This window comes from Geotrypetes seraphini, chromosome 5 (assembly GCF_902459505.1).
Source record: "Geotrypetes seraphini chromosome 5, aGeoSer1.1, whole genome shotgun sequence".
NCBI classification, from domain to species: domain Eukaryota; kingdom Metazoa; phylum Chordata; class Amphibia; order Gymnophiona; family Dermophiidae; genus Geotrypetes; species Geotrypetes seraphini.
In genome coordinates, this window is record NC_047088.1 from 97916851 (window position 1) to 97935577 (window position 18727).

General features: G+C 42.1%; 1 protein-coding gene across 4 annotated transcripts in view; it reads left to right on the top strand.

The window, feature by feature from the left end:
- TAOK2 (TAO kinase 2) overlaps nt 1-18727 on the top strand; it is a 275812-nt gene that overhangs the window by 192339 nt on the left and 64746 nt on the right. For 3 of the 4 annotated variants that reach the window (XM_033944802.1, XM_033944803.1, XM_033944804.1), the window contains exon 17: nt 8363-12235. In XM_033944802.1, the coding sequence (XP_033800693.1) occupies nt 8363-9856 (1494 nt within the window). In that variant the 3' untranslated portion in view covers nt 9857-12235. Of the gene's footprint in view, nt 1-8362; nt 12236-18727 lie in introns of those variants that run through there. The other variant, XM_033944805.1, reaches the window with a different exon arrangement.

The window sequence follows — 18727 nt, forward strand, 5'->3', positions numbered from 1 at the left end:
GCACCTGCACGCTATCAGAACGGTGGAGCCTGTACCTGTGACAGAGTGCAGCCTGAGATGGAACTCCATGTGTTTTGTGGTCCCAAAGAAGGGTGGCTCCTTTTGTCCCATCTTGGACCACAAAGGAGTCAGTTCTTGTTTTAATGTCCAGCACTTTTGGATGGAGATGTGCTCAGTGATGACATCAGTGCAGCCAGGGAAGTTCCTGACTTCTCTGGACCTCAAGGAGGCTTATCTCTGTTATCCTATTGTGTATTTCTGTGTTCTGGGAAAGCATTTTCAGTTTTGTGCCTTGCACTTTGGCCTGGCTGCAGCGCCTTGCATGTTTTCCATGGTGGTGGTGGCAGCGCATCTTCGATGACAAGGGGCTTGGGTTTCAGGTTTCAAGTTTTATTCGGATTTTATATACCGCCTATCAAGGTTATCTAAGCGGTTTTTACAATCAGGTACTCAAGCATTTTCCCTATCTGTCCCGGTGGGCTCACAATCTATCTAACACACCTTTACCTGGAAAACTGGTTGATTCATGCATACTCAGCAGGGATGATAGGCAGGCTACCAATTAGGTCTTCTCTCCTGGATTGGGTCATAAATCGGGCCAACAGCCATCTCTTTCCATCTTAGGTTCTGGAGTACCAGGGAGTTCACTTTGACACATGCCAGGTGATGTTTTTTCTCTTGGAGGGGCAAGTGGAGAAGCTGCGGGCACAAATGTCAGTTTTGTGAGCTTCTGTAGCCCATGGTCTGGGACTATTTGCAGTTCCTGGGCTCCATGGCAGCCTCTTTGGAGGTGGTGCCTTGGGTGAGAACTCATATGCACCTTCCTACAGCAGGCTGTATTATCCCAGTGGGCTCTGTCCTCTGAGAACTTCAGTTTCTACTTACTCCCCTGGTCAGGCTTAGTGTGGCCTGGTGGGACAGTCCAGTGAATCTATTGAGGGGGGTACCCTCTGGATCCTCCTCAGTGGATGCTTGTCACTACTGATGTGAATCTCCTTGGCTGGTGAGCTTGCTGTCTAGGGCAAGCAGCACAGGGAATCAGGTCCAGCCAGGAGACATTCTGGTCCATCAACCCCTTAGAGACCTGGGCAGATCTGTTGACTCTGCTGGAGTTTCAGCCACTCCTGGAAGAGAAAGTGGTTAGTGTGATGTTGAGACGCTGTTGTGTTGTCCATAAACAGGCAAGTTGAGACCCAGAGTCAGGTTGTGGCTTTGGAGGTGGTGACCCTCTGCCATTGGGTGGAAGCAAATCTGAAGTCTCGATCGGCTGTCCATATTGTAGGCAAGGACTATGTGCAAATGGACTTTCTCAGCCAATCTCTTCTGGATTCAGGAGAGTAGGAGCTGGAACAGTAGGCCAGGTCATAGTGGTCCATTGGGGGTCCCCTCAGTTCAGCTTGAAGGCTTCTTGAGTCAATGCGAAGGCTCAAGCCAATTCCTCAGTAAATAAAGAAACTCATCGGCTCGGGATAGATGCCTTGCTTTAGCCTTAGTAGCAGAGCTGATCTATGTGTTCTCTTTGTGGTCTCTGATGGGCTGAGTGTTGTGCAGGATTACATATCACTCTCATTTGGTCTTGTTGGTGGCACCAGATTGAACATGCAGACCTTGGTATGCAGATGTCTGTTTCCTACTGGTTGACATCCCTCTTACTTTGCCCAAGGGTCAGGGGCTCTTTTGTCATCGGCTCGTAGATATGGAGTTTCCAGATCCCTTTTGGTTATGGTGTGGCTTTTGAAAGGTGGCACTTATTGAAGTGTTTCTGTGAACTGATTCCTACACTGCTTCAGTCTAGGAAGATCTCCATGTCCCTGGCTTATGTCAGGGTCTGGTGAGTTTTTGAATCATTGTGGGCCATATCCCCCTGGAGAGCTCAGGTTTCTAATTTGTGTGTGTGTTGGGGGGGGGGGGTCCTGGAACAGGAGCTTGCCTTGAGCTCCTCGAGGGTCCACATTGTGGCTCTTTCCAGCTTTTGGATGAAGGTGAAGTACATCTCTCTGGCTCTGCACAGGGAGGTTGCACGATTCTTGCTTTCTCCTTCTTTTCCTTTGTAGGACCTCAATTTGGTTCTCCAGGCATTGTCGGTGGCTCCATTTGAGCCTTTGCACTCAGCTTCCATCAAGAATCTCACACTTAAGATGGTGTTTAAGGTAGTGATCACCTCTGCTCAGAGGTTCTCAGAAATTCAGACTCTATCATGCCGGGAACCGTATCTGTCTTTTGCAGTGAATTCGGTGTCCTTTTTGCTAAAAGTGATGCCTCCGTTCCATGTGAATCAGATGGTGTGTTTGCTCTCCTTCAAGGCAGAGGGCTGTTCTGTGGACTGGAAGATTCACAAATTGGATGTCCGGAGGGCTTCTCTGGTTCCTGAAGGAGACAAATCGTTTTGTCTCTCATATCATCTCTTTGTGCTCTTTCATGGCCCTCGGAAGGGTCAGGTGGCCTCTAAAGCATCTATTGCAAGGTGAATTAAGATGGCTATTGAGTCCGTCTATATAGGTATGGGTTGTTCAGTACCTCAAGGTACTCAACCAGGGCTCAGGAGGCTTCCTGAATGGAGGCTCCTGCTGTTTCACCTGAGATTTGCAGGACAGCATCATGGTCTTTGCTGTATTCTTTTGCTAGCGTTACAGGTTGGATGTTCTTGCCATGGTCTATTTGGACTTTGGCAAAGCAGTCATTCAGGGGGCCTTGTCTTTCCCCAACCATTAGGTCTGCTTTAGTACATCTCACTGGTTTAGAACTGTGTAAGCTGACAATAAGAAAGGAAAAAGAAATTCTTACCTAATAACTTTCTTTTCTTTAGTCAGCGTCCTGTTCTGAAATCCTATCCTGCTATCCTTCTGTGCCTTGATGCTAGCTCCTCAACTCAACCTGATGCATCAGCAGTAGCCAAGGAATTCTGAATTATTGCCACCATGTATGTTCTACAGCTGGTTGTAAGCACAAATCATCACCTCCTTCCAGTGGTACTTGGACGGTCAGTTCAGTGAAGTAAATGATTTAAGTATATAAAAACATAAGCATCACCCTAATGGGACAGACTGAAAGTTCATCAAGCCTAATGTCCTGTTTACAGCAGTTACAAAAACAAGTCACAAGTACCTAGCAAGATCCCAAAAGAGTAAAACATGTTATGTGGCGTATTCTAGTAATAAGCAATGAATTTTCTCAACTCCATCTTAATAATGTACTTTTCTTGCAGGAACTTATCTAAATCCTACAACATATTGATGCAAAATGAAGCATTGTTGAGGATCTTTGGGGCTTCAGCAGAGTAGGCAGTACTCAAGGTGAACAAAGCCATGGGACCAGACAATTTGCACCCAAGAGTGCTCAGAGAATTGAGCGATGTCCTGGCGAAACCGTTGGCTGAGCTATTCAATCTCTCCCTAAGTAAGGGGAAAGTTCCCCTGGACTGGAAATTAGCTAATGTCGTTCCTCTGCATAAAAAGGGTTGCAGGACAGAGGCTCCGAATTATAGACCGGTGAGTCTCACATCAATAGTGTGCAAACTCATGGAAACGCTAATTAAAAGCAAATTGGACACTATCTTGAATGAAGGGAATCTTTGGGATCCCAGTCAGCATGGATTCACCAAGGGTAGGTCCTGCCAATCCAATCTCATCAGCTTCTTTGACTGGGTAACAAGAAAGTTGGACTTGGGAGAGTCTTTGGACGTCGTGTACCTGGACTTCAGTAAAGCTTTTGACAGTGTCCCACACCGCAGGCTGCTAAGCAAGATGGAATCGATGGGGTTAGGAGAGACACTAACTACATGGGTCAATGATTGGCTGAGTGGCAGACTTCAGAGGGTGGTGGTTAATGGTACCCTCTCTAAAACATCAGAGGTGACCAGAGGAGTGCCGCAGGGCTCGGTCCTGGATCCACTTCTTTTCAACATATTCATAGGGGATCTGACTCAAGGGCTTCAAGGTAAAATAACACTATTCGCCGATGACGCCAAACTATGTAATATAGTAAGTGAATGCAGTTTACAGAATTATATGGCGCAGGACCTGCTTACATTGGAAAGTTGGTCCTCAACCTGGCAGCTAGGCTTCAATGCTAAGAAATGTAAGGTCATGCACCTCGGAAGCAGAAATCCATGCAGGATGTACTTCTTGAACGGAGAAACTTTAATTAGGACTTCAGCAGAACGAGATTTAGGAGTAATCATCAGTGCAGACATGAAAACTGCCAATCAAGTGGAGAAGGCTTCATCTAAGGCAAGGCAGATATTGGGTTCTATCAATAGAAGTTTCATCAGCCGAAAGCCTGAAGTCATAATGCCGTTGTACAGGGCCATGGTGAGACCTCATCTGGAGTACTGTGTGCAATTCTAGAGGCTACATTACAGTAAAGATGTGCGCAGAATTGAATCGGTTCAGCGGACGGCCACCAGGATGATCTCGGGGCTCAAGGGTCTCTCGTACGAAGAGAGACTGAACAAATTGCAGCTCTACACTCTCGAGGAACGTAGGGAGAGGGGAGACATGATCGAAACATTTAAATACCTCACGGGATGTGTCGAAGTGGAAGATGATATTTTCTTTCTCAAAGGACCTCGGCCACAAGAGGGCACCCGCTCAAACTCAGGGGCGGAAAATTTCATGGCGACACCAGAAAGTATTTCTTCTCAGAGAGAGTGGTTGATCATTGGAACAAGCTTCCAGTGCAGGTGATCGAGGCAGACAGTGTGCCAGACTTTAAGAATAAATGGGATACCCATGTGGGATCCCTACGAGGGTCAAGATAAGGAAATTGGGTCAGTAGGGTATAGACAGGGGGTGGATAAGCAGAGTGGGCAGACTTGATGGGCTGTAGCCCTTTTCTGCCGTCATCTTCTATGTTTCTATGTTTCTATACTGTGGTTGTGATGCACAGAGCATGCTTCTTTATCCCTTTGCACACTGTATGTTTCACTCCTCTTATGTTGATGTTGCTCTGCCATTTCTCCTTGGTTTGGGAGATGCCAAATAGGGTAGTTTTTCATTCAGTTTCCAGCACTGCTAGCATTGTGATATGCTGAAGATCCACAATCCACACATGGCACACAGTCAAAATAGACTCCAACAAAATAGTACAAACCCATTGCACATGCAGATAAATTTGCTCCCCTTTTAAAGACACATGCTGAATCAGTTTGGGATTCTGGAGGGGAAAATGGTTTTTCTTCTTTTCATTAGAATTAAAGCCTAAATCAAATGACCTTGGGAAAATTAAATAGCTATGGCTTACCAAAATATCTTGCAAGCTCAAAATATATTGTGGCCATTCCCTTCCAGAGGCTACTGCTACAGCATGCTTTGTCTTTTGCTTTCCGGGTCGCAGTAATGAACCCATATCTCATCAATGGTGACTGTTCTCTCCAGAATACTCAAGTTTTCTTCCTACCGTCTCAGGAACTGGGTCTCAAACTCCACATGCTGTTGTTTGTGCAGATCAGTAAGCTGTTTGGGAACCCATCGTGCACAGACTTTCCTGTATCCCAAGTCACCATGCATTATGGCAAATGCAGATCCATAGCTGATATCCAAATTTGCAGCCAACTGAGACACCGTTATCAGTCAGTCTTCTTTAGTCAAGGCAATCCGTCCTGTCAATATGCTATTGTGTACACGATGTTGATGGATGACCAGAACAACCTTGGTTGGTTACACCTGTTCTTCCTGCTTTAAACCTTTTTACCCATTCTTAAACTTTTCATTGATTCATGGTGCTATGTACATACTGAGTCAATATCCGATGATGAATTACCACAGGTTTCATTCCCTTTGTCCAAAGACAGCACACTACTGTATGTTGTCTTTGGAGCATACATGTTTCTGAACTTGTGGCTGCCACATGACTAAAAGCCAAGCACTGTGTTGTGTGTGAATGAACTATCCAGCAGGCAATGTATGAGTACATATGTTGCATTTTGCTAGCTCTGTTCCAGTTATCACATAATTTAACAATTGCCTTTAATTTTTGATTCACCCTCATAATTGTCTTATCAACTCACATGAAACACAGATTTAATATGCTCAGAAATTAGGAAAGTCCTTGTTTTCCACCTCCTGATGGAACCAGCAAAGCTCTATATCTATATAGCTCCAGTCATCAAAGGATAGGATATCTTGTTGCATCCACCTCTGATTGTTTACCTCTTAGCTTCTATAACTCACCATGTTAGCATGGAATAACTTATTTCATATGAGAAATCTACAAGGTGCAAGTAGAACACTATTAATAAGAAAATTTTTCCAGAGACAAGATGGGCATTTGGAGCGTGATGCTGAGGCATTTTCTCTTTGAATTCACTTTATTTACATGCTGAAATGATGAGGCAAGATTAGGGGAACTCTTCCCCCCTCATCTGTAACTTCTCTTCTTATCAGAGCATCATTACCACCTATACAGTCACTGCTACTTTGGGCAGAATCACTGTTGGACCAGGGAAGAGTCCTGATTTGGCCAGTGAACCTGCTAGGACCTGAACCCTGTCCATGCCCAGGACTAAACATTAAGGAAACACCATGCAAGGAGGAAGGATCTATGTGACTTCAGGAGCACAGGCCAAATCCGTCAACAGATTCCAGGCGATGATGATTTTTCTCAGGTGTTTCAATCAATTTCAGCTTCACTGATGGAGGAAAGCATTGATAACTAGCGGAAGCCTGGTATATTGAGGTTTTTAGATTTGGTAACTGAAACTGCTACCTCTCAAACTACTTATTTTGTCTCTGTTCCACTACATCAACTAGAGAAACATCAGTGGTAACACTGGAGACTTTGTGGCTAACCATTGCGACTTTGTAAAAGGTTTTTGTTTCAATATCCTTATCCTCTACTTCTAAAAATACAAGATGTTGATACTAAATTGAACCAGCAGTCCTCTAGATTGGATAATTTGAAAAATAATTTTGTTGATCTTAAGAATGCTCAAAATGTAATAGCTCAAGATAAATGAATTCTTAGATTGAGATGTTGGAAAAAGCCATTGGAAATCTGACATTCATCTGCTGGTAGTTTCTACCAGCACGCTTATTTCAGTTCATAGTGTAGCTTGACTGCCGGTATTTTCACCCTTGACAGATCCTGTAGTGACTGCATTCAGCTGCATTCCTGTCTAGATGGAAAAACTTTGTACTCCATACTATAGAGTAGCAATTGCCTTCATCGCTAGGAAATCAGAGACCATAGGCAATCTCCACTGTGTTCTGCCTCCTTGGATTTAAATTCACACATGCTCCCCATAGAAAATAGGACTCTAGCTAGCTGGCTTCTAGAATGCACTCAGTATCTACTTATAAGCAAACACACACAAAATCTACCAAATCTGAGCTGTCCTAAACAAAATGGCTTCATACAGAAGACTATAAGGAGCTCTTGCCTTTTGTGGAAAAAAACCCAATACTCTTGTCTGTCCCCCAGGACCCAAATTACTTGACTGTTGCCAAGTCACACTCTCAATCTCAATAACTGGCTTTCCATCTACAAATAGACGTGACAGGTTTTTTTGGCCAAGTGTACCTTGGAGCTGTATTTCTTCCATCGTGGACATATCAGCGGATCTAAAATATATTCTTATTGAACAGTTTCAACTCTGGATCTTCAGTAACCTTTTTTTTTTCTTCAATGCACCAAGTGTGCCTTTAGTCTTTTCTGAGCCCATTGTTTGGGGTCTGAATTCCCTTTTTTCATTATTTTACTTTTGTTTGCGTTGCTCACGATCTGGTGTACCATAGTGCAAGGCCTTCAATATTCCTTTTCATTTTCTCTGTACTTTTCCCAATAATGCTTATCACTCATTGGTATTCTCCATTGTTGTCTTTGCTTTACTTTTAACTTAACCTCATCTACATGGCTTCATTCTACTACAGCATGCATGGGCTGTAAAGGGTGGACATAGATTTCTCTACATAACATCCCTTCACAGCCATTTGCTTGGGAGTCACTAGTGTGTAGCTGACTAATTCAACTTTTCCGTTGCCTTAAAAGGAGGTTCTCCATGGACAGCAGGATGTTAGCCTCACAAACACAACTGTTTTCCCCTCATGAATAAGCCTGCCTGTATTTGGAGTGAAAATAAGTGGGTACTATGATGGGGGGTGGCTAACATATGCTCAGAAATGCCTTTTGAGGCTTTTCAGAATTCTAGGGGGACTAATATGTCCATGGCACTGTTGAATGACATCACTAATATGTAGCTAATTATCCCTATTAAAGGTAAGCACCTACTTTCTGCCAATTATTAGTGTTTCACCATTAGTTAACACCTTGACAATGTATTGAAAAATTTTAATAGTAAGTCATGTGGTTCTCAGTAATTGTGGCATCTTATTTCCTTCCCTGAACTCTCCATTCTGTCCTACAGGACTTGAATAAGAAGCAGACACAGAAGGACTTGGAGTGTGCTATGTTGCTCCGACAGCATGAATCTACACAGGAATTGGAATTCCGTCATTTGCACACACTGCAACGTACTCGCACTGAGTTGACCCGCCTGCAGCACCAGACTGAGCTCACCAATCAAATGGAATACAACAAACGCCGTGAACAGGAACTACGCCAGAAGCATGCTGCTGAAGTCCGCCAGCAACCCAAGAGCCTCAAAGTAGGTCCCCTGGGAGATGCAGAGGGTGAAATGCACGAATTGGGGCTCCCAAAAGCTATGGCAGATAGGCCAGAGCAAGAGGAAGAGGGGAAACTTTGTGATCTGGACTCCCTCAACCTCAGCAGCTTTGGGGACACAGCACCCCTCAGTTGTGTAGAGGAGGAGGCCGGGGTGCGTGGCCCTGCTGATGGCTGCCTCTGTGAGGTGCCATATTTTGAGTTGCAGTCTTCAGCCGGCAAGAGAGGCTCTGAGTCATTGGAAACTCATGCCTTCCCAGCCTCCTATGAGGATGGCTTAGAGCTGCCAGATGTTGAGGACCCTTCTTTCTCTGATGGACCGTCTCCAGAACCCATAGCCCAGCGCAGCTCCTTTTTGCCTACCCTACTCCCCCATGTGTTCTGTGCAACCTTGGCCTTCCTGATAGCAGCTTATCCTGGCTTCCCATTTGTTTTCCTCTTGCTGGTGGTGCTGTTGACTCTGGCGCAGCGGGGTGGGGGATCAAGACTTGATGCCTTCCTTTTGGCTTCAGAAGCTGTGGCAGTGTCCTTAGTTGTGGCATATATCCTCTTACACAGTGTTTTCTTGGTCTCTGCCTCTGTTTTTTTGATGGTGGCCAAGGTGGGTGGTTGTCTTATCATTCTGGCCCTCAGCTACCGTTTGTACCTCTACTATGTTCCAGTCATCCTGATTGCTGTATATTTCCTCACCTCTCCATACCTCTTCCTTTCCCTCTACCTGCTTGTGGTGCTGGTCTTCCAGCCTGTCAGAGAGTGCCTACGTTGCTTACCTCGAAAAGTCTCTCGTCTCTGGCTCCGGGCCCTTCTTCGTCTGCCCCGACCTGCCTTCCGAGCACTACAGCGCTGTGGCGTGGTGAGCGAGAAGCGCCTTTTCTACCTCTTCCCCAAGACCTATAAGGCTGGTTTCAGAAGCAGGATCCCAGTTCTTTCTCAGGGGCACCACAAAGATGGTGTGTCTGGTTGGCACTGGGTCTGGAGCACCCTGGTATCCCCTCCAACTCAACTTATGCGCAGGCTGAACCTGTGGCTGGTGGCACTAGCAAAGAAACTGAGTACCAAGCTTCCCCCTACAGCCCTGCTATATTTGAAGGGCATGAGGTTATTGACAGAGGAGAAACCCAGCCGCATCCCCCGTCTTCTGAGCAGGGCACAGCGACAGGTCCTGTTTATTTCCCGCCGCCGTGGTACACAGCTGGTGAGGAGAGGTAGCAATCGCCGCCCACCACCCTGGAGATGAGCCATCACCTGCTTTGGCCATTGTATCACTTGTTCAGAGCCAATGGCTGAGAAGCCACAGGTCACAAAATGTCACAAGTAGAGTGAATACTTCCTGAGCCTTGTGTTCCATTGTCATTCTGCAGTGACTGGTAAACCAACAGATTTTAATCAAGTAAAATCTAGTGATGTATAAGCAGTAAACTTGTATGTAAGCTAGGGGGTCACAGAGCAGAGGCACCTATAGGTATCACCCAAGGGGGAATGATTGAGACACATACTTGTGAGAATTAAGTATCTTGTTTTCATCCTGTGTTCTGATAATTTGGCTTATCAATTTTGCCTGTTCTTGAGCAGTCTGTACTCTCTCTTCCTTGAATTAGATCACACTCTGGAGATACTGTATATAATACAAGGAGAGCTTTGTAGAGGATAGCTGTCCTCCAGGTATTACTAGAGCCAGACACCCTGACTTAAATCAAACGCAGAATAATAGCCATGTCTTGTTGTGCACTTTCAACTCTAATTTCTTCTACTTCCCTTTCAGAACGCTTGACGTTTTTCCCCTAAATGATGTTTGATATACATAGACTTTTGTTTTGTTTTTAAAAACTTGTTTATCTGATTACGCAGAAAAGGGTTCTTGTTTAGATATTGTTGCTCTAGTCAGGAACTCCCATAATCCACATTTTATAAAATAAACTATTGGGATTCTTTACTGTGCAGTTGGATGCAAGATGAGAAACAATATTCTTTGCTAGATTTAATGATCATTTTACTGGAGGCACTCATATTGTGACAGTGATGTCATGCACAATTGATTGCTCCTTGTTTGTATTGAAATCTCAGGTGAAAGTGTGATGTGTCATATCGCTAACACTGGTTGTAGGAAAGACATACCAACAAGATTTCAGCACCATACTTGTAATGGATGAATATAATATTTTGCTGCTGAAAATTTCCAAGGGGAAAAAACACTTTTAGTAACTTAAAGGACAAACCAAATATAAAATCAGCAATCTGTTGACCAGGGCAATTGCCACTGAACAAGAGTTGTCACTTTCTATGTAGTGGCCTAAAATGCAGTAAGTTTGCACAGTATTTTTGTTTGTGTGTGTGATTGATTGATTGTGTCTATGATGGTATGTGTGAGGGTTTTTATTTCTTGCAGTGAAAGGAGTTCCACTTTCCTGTGTATGGATGGTTGCTGGTTGACCATGAGCCTTTAAACCTCAGTGCATGCTAGGGATTAATTTACTTTGAATAGTTGCAGATAACTTAAAGAGCTGAGCTTTTCTGGGCACTGTTCTCTGGGAGAGTCTGCATCCTTATTGTCTCATTACTAATATGTCTTCACCTCTTAAAGCTTGTGTGTTTAACTTGGTTAAACTTGTTATAACTCTCTGGACCTACCTATTTGTTCCTGGTATATTCATTGACAGTCTTTCTCTTGCACTCTACAGAATAGAGTACATTATCTTTCTTCCTACCTCCTTTTCTTGAAGTTTTAATTTCTGAGCTGCTAGCCTTATATTGTCGCTGTTGTTTCATTTTTGTTGATTCTCTCCCCCTCTCCCCCCAATGCTAGATAGGAAAGGCTTTTAATCTTGGAAGCACATTTGTCACCTTGCATTGGTATGATCGCAGCTCAGGATGGGGAGAGAGTCCATAGTGTCATTATGAGACCTGTAGCTGTTTTTCTTGGATGGGTCCCTCTCTGTGTGCATATTTCTTTCCATCTGTACATTAAGTAAATGTAGCCAACTAAAATTTTTTACTAGTTTTCAGATATTGTCTCACACATTTTCCTTGGTTCTATGGGATATCTTGGGGCTGTCCAATATTAGCAACTGTGGAACACATGTAAAGAAAAGTGTGAGAGATCTGAGTGTGTGAGTGAGATTCTAATAGAAGTTGCTACTGATTTTATAATAGCATCTTGCCTTCAGTGCCTTAGTTCTTTCAGGGCAAAACAGTCTTATAACTGTATTCCACCAGTCAGAGTATCTCAGGGCAGGGTCCTCTGATACCTTCCACCCCACAAAAAAATTAATAATCACACAAACCTTCCTAATGTCCCAACCACATTTTGCATATAAAACAAATATTCAAATTATATATATAAATTGATATATTTATTTTTATTTGTAATGCATTTTGCTTCTTAAATGTATTTATTTGATTTTTAAATTTTATTTTCTATTGTACATTTTTGTAAGCTTATAAAATCAACTGTCTGTGGTGTGCCTTTTTTATTTTGCTGTGATATATATATTTTTTTAATTTAAAAGTGATGTCTGATTTCACCTTCTTGACACTCTCCATCTATCCCTGCCCCGTATCACCCAACATTTGTACACATTTTGTTCTTTTAATAAAAAGCCAAAATTGTTTTAAGTGACTTGTGATGTGTGGGTTTGCTTTGTCCATTCATAAATCCTAATGGGTAAGGGAGAGCAGAATTGTGATAGTTGGTTTCCTTTATCTCCCTTTCTCTTGAAAAAGCATATTTGCAGTGAGAAGGCAGCTTTGGCATTGTGCCCCTTGACAGTGTCTTTCATTAACACCCCTGGCCCTGTATATAAATGATTCTCCTTTAGATGGTACATGTGTAACTGCTCTGTGACTCTGCTAGCTCATATTTTCTCAGATTATTGAAAATCAGTTTTATGTTACTCTGCAGCAATCAAGAGGATAACAATGGAATGCAAAACTCTAGCTGTAGTTTCTCTCTAACTGATGAAGGCAGACATAGTATAGCCATAATTCAGTAATAGCACATAAATAACTGATCAAATCTGTGTAGAGCACTTCTCAAATTCTGTGTTTCATTGTCACTCTTTATTAATGCTATATTCTGTAAACTTGTCTTAAACTTTGCATTCCATTGTCAGCCTTCAACAATCAAAACTATTATGAAGAAAAGTTGGTATGACCTAGTGAGCTGAGCAAATGTGAGCTAGCTAGAGGAGACACACAGATGCAAATACAGGTGCTCATACTAGACATTATGGTCATTAGGAGGAAAACTCTTAAGGCTTATACTTTGCAATTTCTTGTGGAAAAGAACTTGCAACTCTCTTTTCATACTGTGTGAAGTGATCGGGTGTTTGAACAGTTCAGAGTACTTTAATTCCCTAGCGTTTATATGGGAAGAAATATGTTATGTTTTCAGCACTTTCATGCTTTTATTTAAGAAATCGCAAGGATTACATCTGTTTGAAGGTCCCCTTGGTGATTCCTGAATATCCAGATTTCCATGTGTCTGGGTTAATTCCAAACATAATACCACCAGTTACAGTAGGCCCATGAAAGAGCAGCATCAAAATCAGAGGACAAGCTGTTTTTCTAATCCCTCCATCTAAAGAGGTAAACTTGGCAAATATACAATAAAAGAGGTTTAATAACAATTTAACTAGTAAATACAAAATGATGACCATGAAGGTTTATTTATTTGAAGATGGCCCTGGGTGCTTGATGATGGTGAAGTGATGTGGTAGAAGTTGGATTGGAAGCTAGGCTTACCAGTTTACACACTCACACTTAGCCTGATTCTCTTCCTTTGATGCAACAATTACCAAGTATCACATATATAAGAAGTATTAAAGGAGAAATTGGATCTGTCTTGCTAATTTTCTTTCCTTGAGTCTCACCAGATCAGTCCAGAATTTATGACTTAGGCCTGTCAGTCAGCAAATGGAGATGGAGAACAGTCCTGTGAGTGCTACCCTATAAAGGCACCATGTAGGCTTAGAACTTCAATTCTTTTTTTTAATCTTTATTCATTTTCAAAAATTACAACAAGTGTACAATAACCATCCAGAAATATATTAACTAATCACTTGACAATCTTATTTGTATACCTCCAAATATATATATAGAAAAGAATCCCACCCCTCCCACTCATATCTTAATAATTAACAGTTATCTATTATTATCATTCCTAATCCCACCCCCCCTCTTCTTATCCAATACTGAAGTGTTTAAGATTCAAGTTTCAAGTTTTATTTAAAATTTGATTAAACGCTTATTAAAATTTCTAAGCAATATATATCTATTAAAATGGGGGACACCAAATTAAAAAACAAAAACATACATGTCTGAACATTCACCAAAACTAGACTGACTAGAGACAAGTTGGAAAAGAGGGGGGAATTACAATTTTAGAGTAAAGGAAACATTTAAGGGATGAGTAAAAGGAGGGCGGAGGAAAAACGAGAAAAAGAATTAGGGTGCCTTGATAGTTAGGCAAGTAAACTTAGGGGTACTAATGCCCTAATCATAATTTTCAAATACATCCTTAAAAAGAAAACATTTGAGGGAGCCTTTAAATCTATTTTCTTCCTCTTTATCCTGGTTAATCTGGAAGTATACCTGACTGGGCCTCCGCCATGGGTCTGATCCGGAGATGGCAGTTCTTATGTTCTTATGTTATTAGCAACGACACGAAGCCAATCACGAAGATTGTTTTTCTTTAGATATTTCTTGTTGAGGTACTTCAGATACCTCTTGGAAAAGGGAACCTTATAGATTACAGTGATTTTACTTTTGCTCCTCTCAATGGTCACCACTCCACTACCCAGATTACCAGCTTTTCCATTTACTTTGATTCGTTCTTGCAAGAACAGCTCAAAGTTAGCAGCCTTCATGATTCCATCTTCTACAGGATGGGTGCAGTCCAGAGTAAATTTCTATAACAAAACAAAGGAAACTTGTTTTCCCCTTCTTTCTGATTCATTACTCTTCTTTCTTTCTTTTTTTTTGGGGGGGGAGGGGAACAGAAAAAGCAAAAGAATATAACCTGAATCAACGCCAGAGAATAATTGGTATAGGGAGAAGACTTGGACTGGTTTGATGGAACTCAAGGAAAGAAAATTAGCAGAAAAAAAATCTTATTTATCCTTTCTTAACATGCTCACCAGACCTGTCCAGAACTGTAGAGATATGTAGCAAAGCATTCTAAAACTGGGTGGGAAGTCAGAACTCCTGCTCTAAGGGCTTCAGTACTGAAAATGGAACCTGATCTAGCAACCATATGTAGACTAGTGTTTTCAAATGCATGACGAGAGAACCAAATTGCTGCTCTACATATATCATCCAATGACACTGCATGAAATTCTGCCCAAGAAGTGGAACCCCTCTAGTGAAATATCCTGTTAGGCCCTTGGCACCTGCTTACCATTGAGAATATAGACCAAGGAAATTGTTTCTATGAGCATTTGTAATTTTGGAGGCTGTTTCACCCTTCTTAACTCATCCATAAAGGATAATCTGCCAGTGTTTCAGAACTTGGTGGTTACATCTAAAGTGTCTCATGAGGGCTCTGCTGACATCAAAGTCCCATAGATTTCCCTCCTAAAATGAGAAAGGTTTAGAAATTGGTTTAAGTAAAATGGAGAAACTGCTTTTGGAAAAATGGTGGAAACCATATGGACTGAAACCTTGGCTTTTATAAAACCCAGAAAGGGATCTCTATAAAACAGCTTGAAGTTCAGAAATCGTATAAGTCTATAAAATGGCTAAGAGAAAAATCACAAGATATTTAAGCCATCACCTTCAAGGAATCTAAAGGTGGAAGGCCTAGTGCCTTAAGTGCCAAATTTCAACTTCAATTGGGACTTCATGGACACAGTGGGAGCCTGAAGTGTATCGACCCTTCTAAGAATCAAACTAAGTTGGGATAAGTAGCCAAAGATGGCCTCAAAAAATAAAATGTAAGCACAGCTATGAACCTTAGGGGAATGTAAGGCCAATCCCTTCTTGTGACTCTCCTAGAGGAAGCTAAAATCTAAAATGTCATTGCTTTAATGGGAGATACAGTCTGACAAGACATCCCATCTCTTTCTGGCATGCAGAATCAAAATAATATCTTAAGAATGTAAGAATAGCCATACTGAATCAGACCAATGGTTCATCTAGCCCAGTATCCTGCTTCCAAAAGTGGGCAAATCCAGGTCACAAGTACCTGGCAGAATCCCAAATACTAGTAATATTCCATGCTACCAATTCCAGGACAAGCAGTGACTTCCCCCATGTTTTTCTCAATAGCAGACAATGGGCTTTTCATCCAGGAGCTTGTTCAAACCTTTTTTAAATCCAGATAACCGCTGTAACCATATCCTCTGGTAATGAGTTCCAAAGCTCAACTATTTGTTAAGTGAAAAAACTCCGCACCATAAAAAAATACTTTGACGACACTTCATTCCGCCTGCTTGTACAAACCTCCATCCTTAGCATATTGGACTACTGCAATATCATTTACTTGAGCTCCACAAAAAAAACCATCAGGAGACTCAAAATGATCCAGAACACTGCTGTCCGCCTCATATTCGGCCTGAAAAAATGGGAACACATCACCCCTTTCTACCACAAACTCCATTGGCTGCCATTAGAATCCAGAGTCCTATTCAAATTCGCCTGCTTCTGCTATAAGACGGTATTTGGCTTATCCCCAAGCTACATCATCCCTCACTTCTCACTGAAGCACAGCATCAAGGACTCCCGCAGAATCCAACTCTTTGCCTACCCCTCCCTTAAACTTTGCCACTCTAAAAAATTCCTCGACAAAACCCTCACCTTCCAAGCCACTAAGCTAAACCCATGGTTATCCCAAATGGCCCTCAAGGCCACCAACTACCTCGGCTTTAGAAAACTACTTAAAACCCGCCTCTTCCAAGACTAGGATCCAATCGCCTCTTCCATCTAAACAACCCCTCTCCCCTCAACATCCCTCCCTCACCCCCCCTGGCAACTTTGATCAATTGATATCGAACCGCTTGTAACCCTGCTCAATTGATGTAAACCACTTGTAAGCTTGTTTAATTGATGTGAACCGCCTAGAACTCTTCCGGGTATGGCGGTATACAAAAAAATAAAGTTAGTTATTTAAAAGCATTACCATGTAAATTTATTAAGTCATCTTTGTACTTTTTGAAAGAGTAAAAACTGATTAACTTTTATCCATTCTACACTATTCAGGATTTTGCAGACCTCTATCATATCCTCCCTTAGTTGTCTCTTCCAAGCTGAAGAGCCCTAATTTCTTTAACCTTTCCTCATATGAGAGAAGTTCCATTCCCTTTATCATTTTGGTCACCCTTCTTGAACCGTTTCTAATTCTGCTATATCTTTTTTGAGATGTGGCAACCAGAACTGCATGTAATACTCAAGGTGAAGGTGAGGTTGCATCATGAAATGATACAGAGGTAATTGTAGTATTCTTCATCTTATTTTTCTATCCTTTTTGTAGTAATTTCTAGCATACTGTTTGCTTTTTTGGCCACTGCTGCACACTGGGCAGAAGATTTCAGTATATTGTTTACAATGACCTCTAGATCTTTTTCTTTGGTGCGGAGCCTAAGGTAAATCTTAGCATCAAGTAACCTTGATTTGAATTATTCTTCCCAAAGTGCATCACTTTGCATTTGTCCACATCTGCCATCTGGATGCGTAATCTTTCAATTTTGTAAGGTCTTCCTGCAATTCGTCACAATAGTTTGTCTCATCTGCAAATTTAATCACCTCACTTGTTCTGACTTCCAGATCATTTATAAATACGATAAATAGCATTCTACTGTTTACCCTCCTCCACTGAGAAAAATGACTATTTAACCCTACCTTCTCTTTTCTATCCATTAACCAGTTTCTATTCTACAACAGAACATTGGCTTTTTAATTTTCTTGGGTGTCTCTTATGAGGGACTTTGTCAAAAGCTTTCTGAAAATCTAGATACACTACATCAACTAGCTCATCTTATCCACATGTTTATTCATGCCTTCAAAGAAATGAAGCAAATTTGTGTGATAAGTCCTCATTGACTGAATCCATGCTGACTCTGTCCATTAAACCACGTTCAGAGTAGCCATACCGCCTTCAGTGCGATGCTCAAGAAGCAAGCCATAAGGCAGTAGGGAGAGGGATCTTTCATCACCACAAGATCCGCACTAGGAGGCTCTTCTGGAGAAGATGGAGAGGCTAAGTACAATGGATCCAAATTAGATCTGCAAACCAAGGTCTTCTATGTTAGTCTGGTTCCACTATAATTACTGGGTTTGGATGAGCAGTAGTCTACTCTCCATGGCCAATGATTGGCCAGGTGCTGCTGAACACACAAAGGAGACCTGTAGGACTGGATCAATGTGTCGAGACCCTTGGAATACTGTTTTGGCATCTGAGAAAGCAAGTTATCCTCACATTGAACTTGGAAACATCAAATCCATGAATGGTAGAGCCTATCAAGTCTGTATATGATAGAAGATTATCGATAATAGCTCCCAGTCCCCTGGACAGAGGGTATGCCTACTCAGGAAATCCACCAAACAAGTGAGAAGATGCACCTCTGCCCAGCGAGGAAGCAGAAATGCTTCCTGGGCTACTGTCACACTTCTTATGCCTCATTGCTTGTTTATGTATATTACCACTGTTTTATTATCAGAAAATACACTGACTGGTTTTGCCATGGTCAGAGCGCTGAAGGCCTGCAACACCTTGCATACATTTCTCAGTTCTAGACAGTTGATAGATAAAGAGGATCACTGATCATAATCCCTGAACCACTTGTCTCTGACAGTGAGTTCCCAGCTGTACAGAGTGGCATCTGGGGTCACAATCATCCAGGTTATAGTCTCAAATATACTCCTTTGAGAAGATTGAAGAATGGAGCCACTGTTGCATGCTGACTTTGATCTGTACTGTCTGTGGTAATGGTACTTGTAGCTTTCTGATCTGACCAACTGTTAAGCCAAGACCTCTGGAAGGGACGTATTTGGACATAAGCCCAAGACACCACATTTATGGTAGCTGCCATAGACCCCAGAACCTGCATATAATTGCAGGATTGAGAAGTCTGAATGCCTAGGAGATGTCGAATCTAAAATTGGAATATCTCAATTT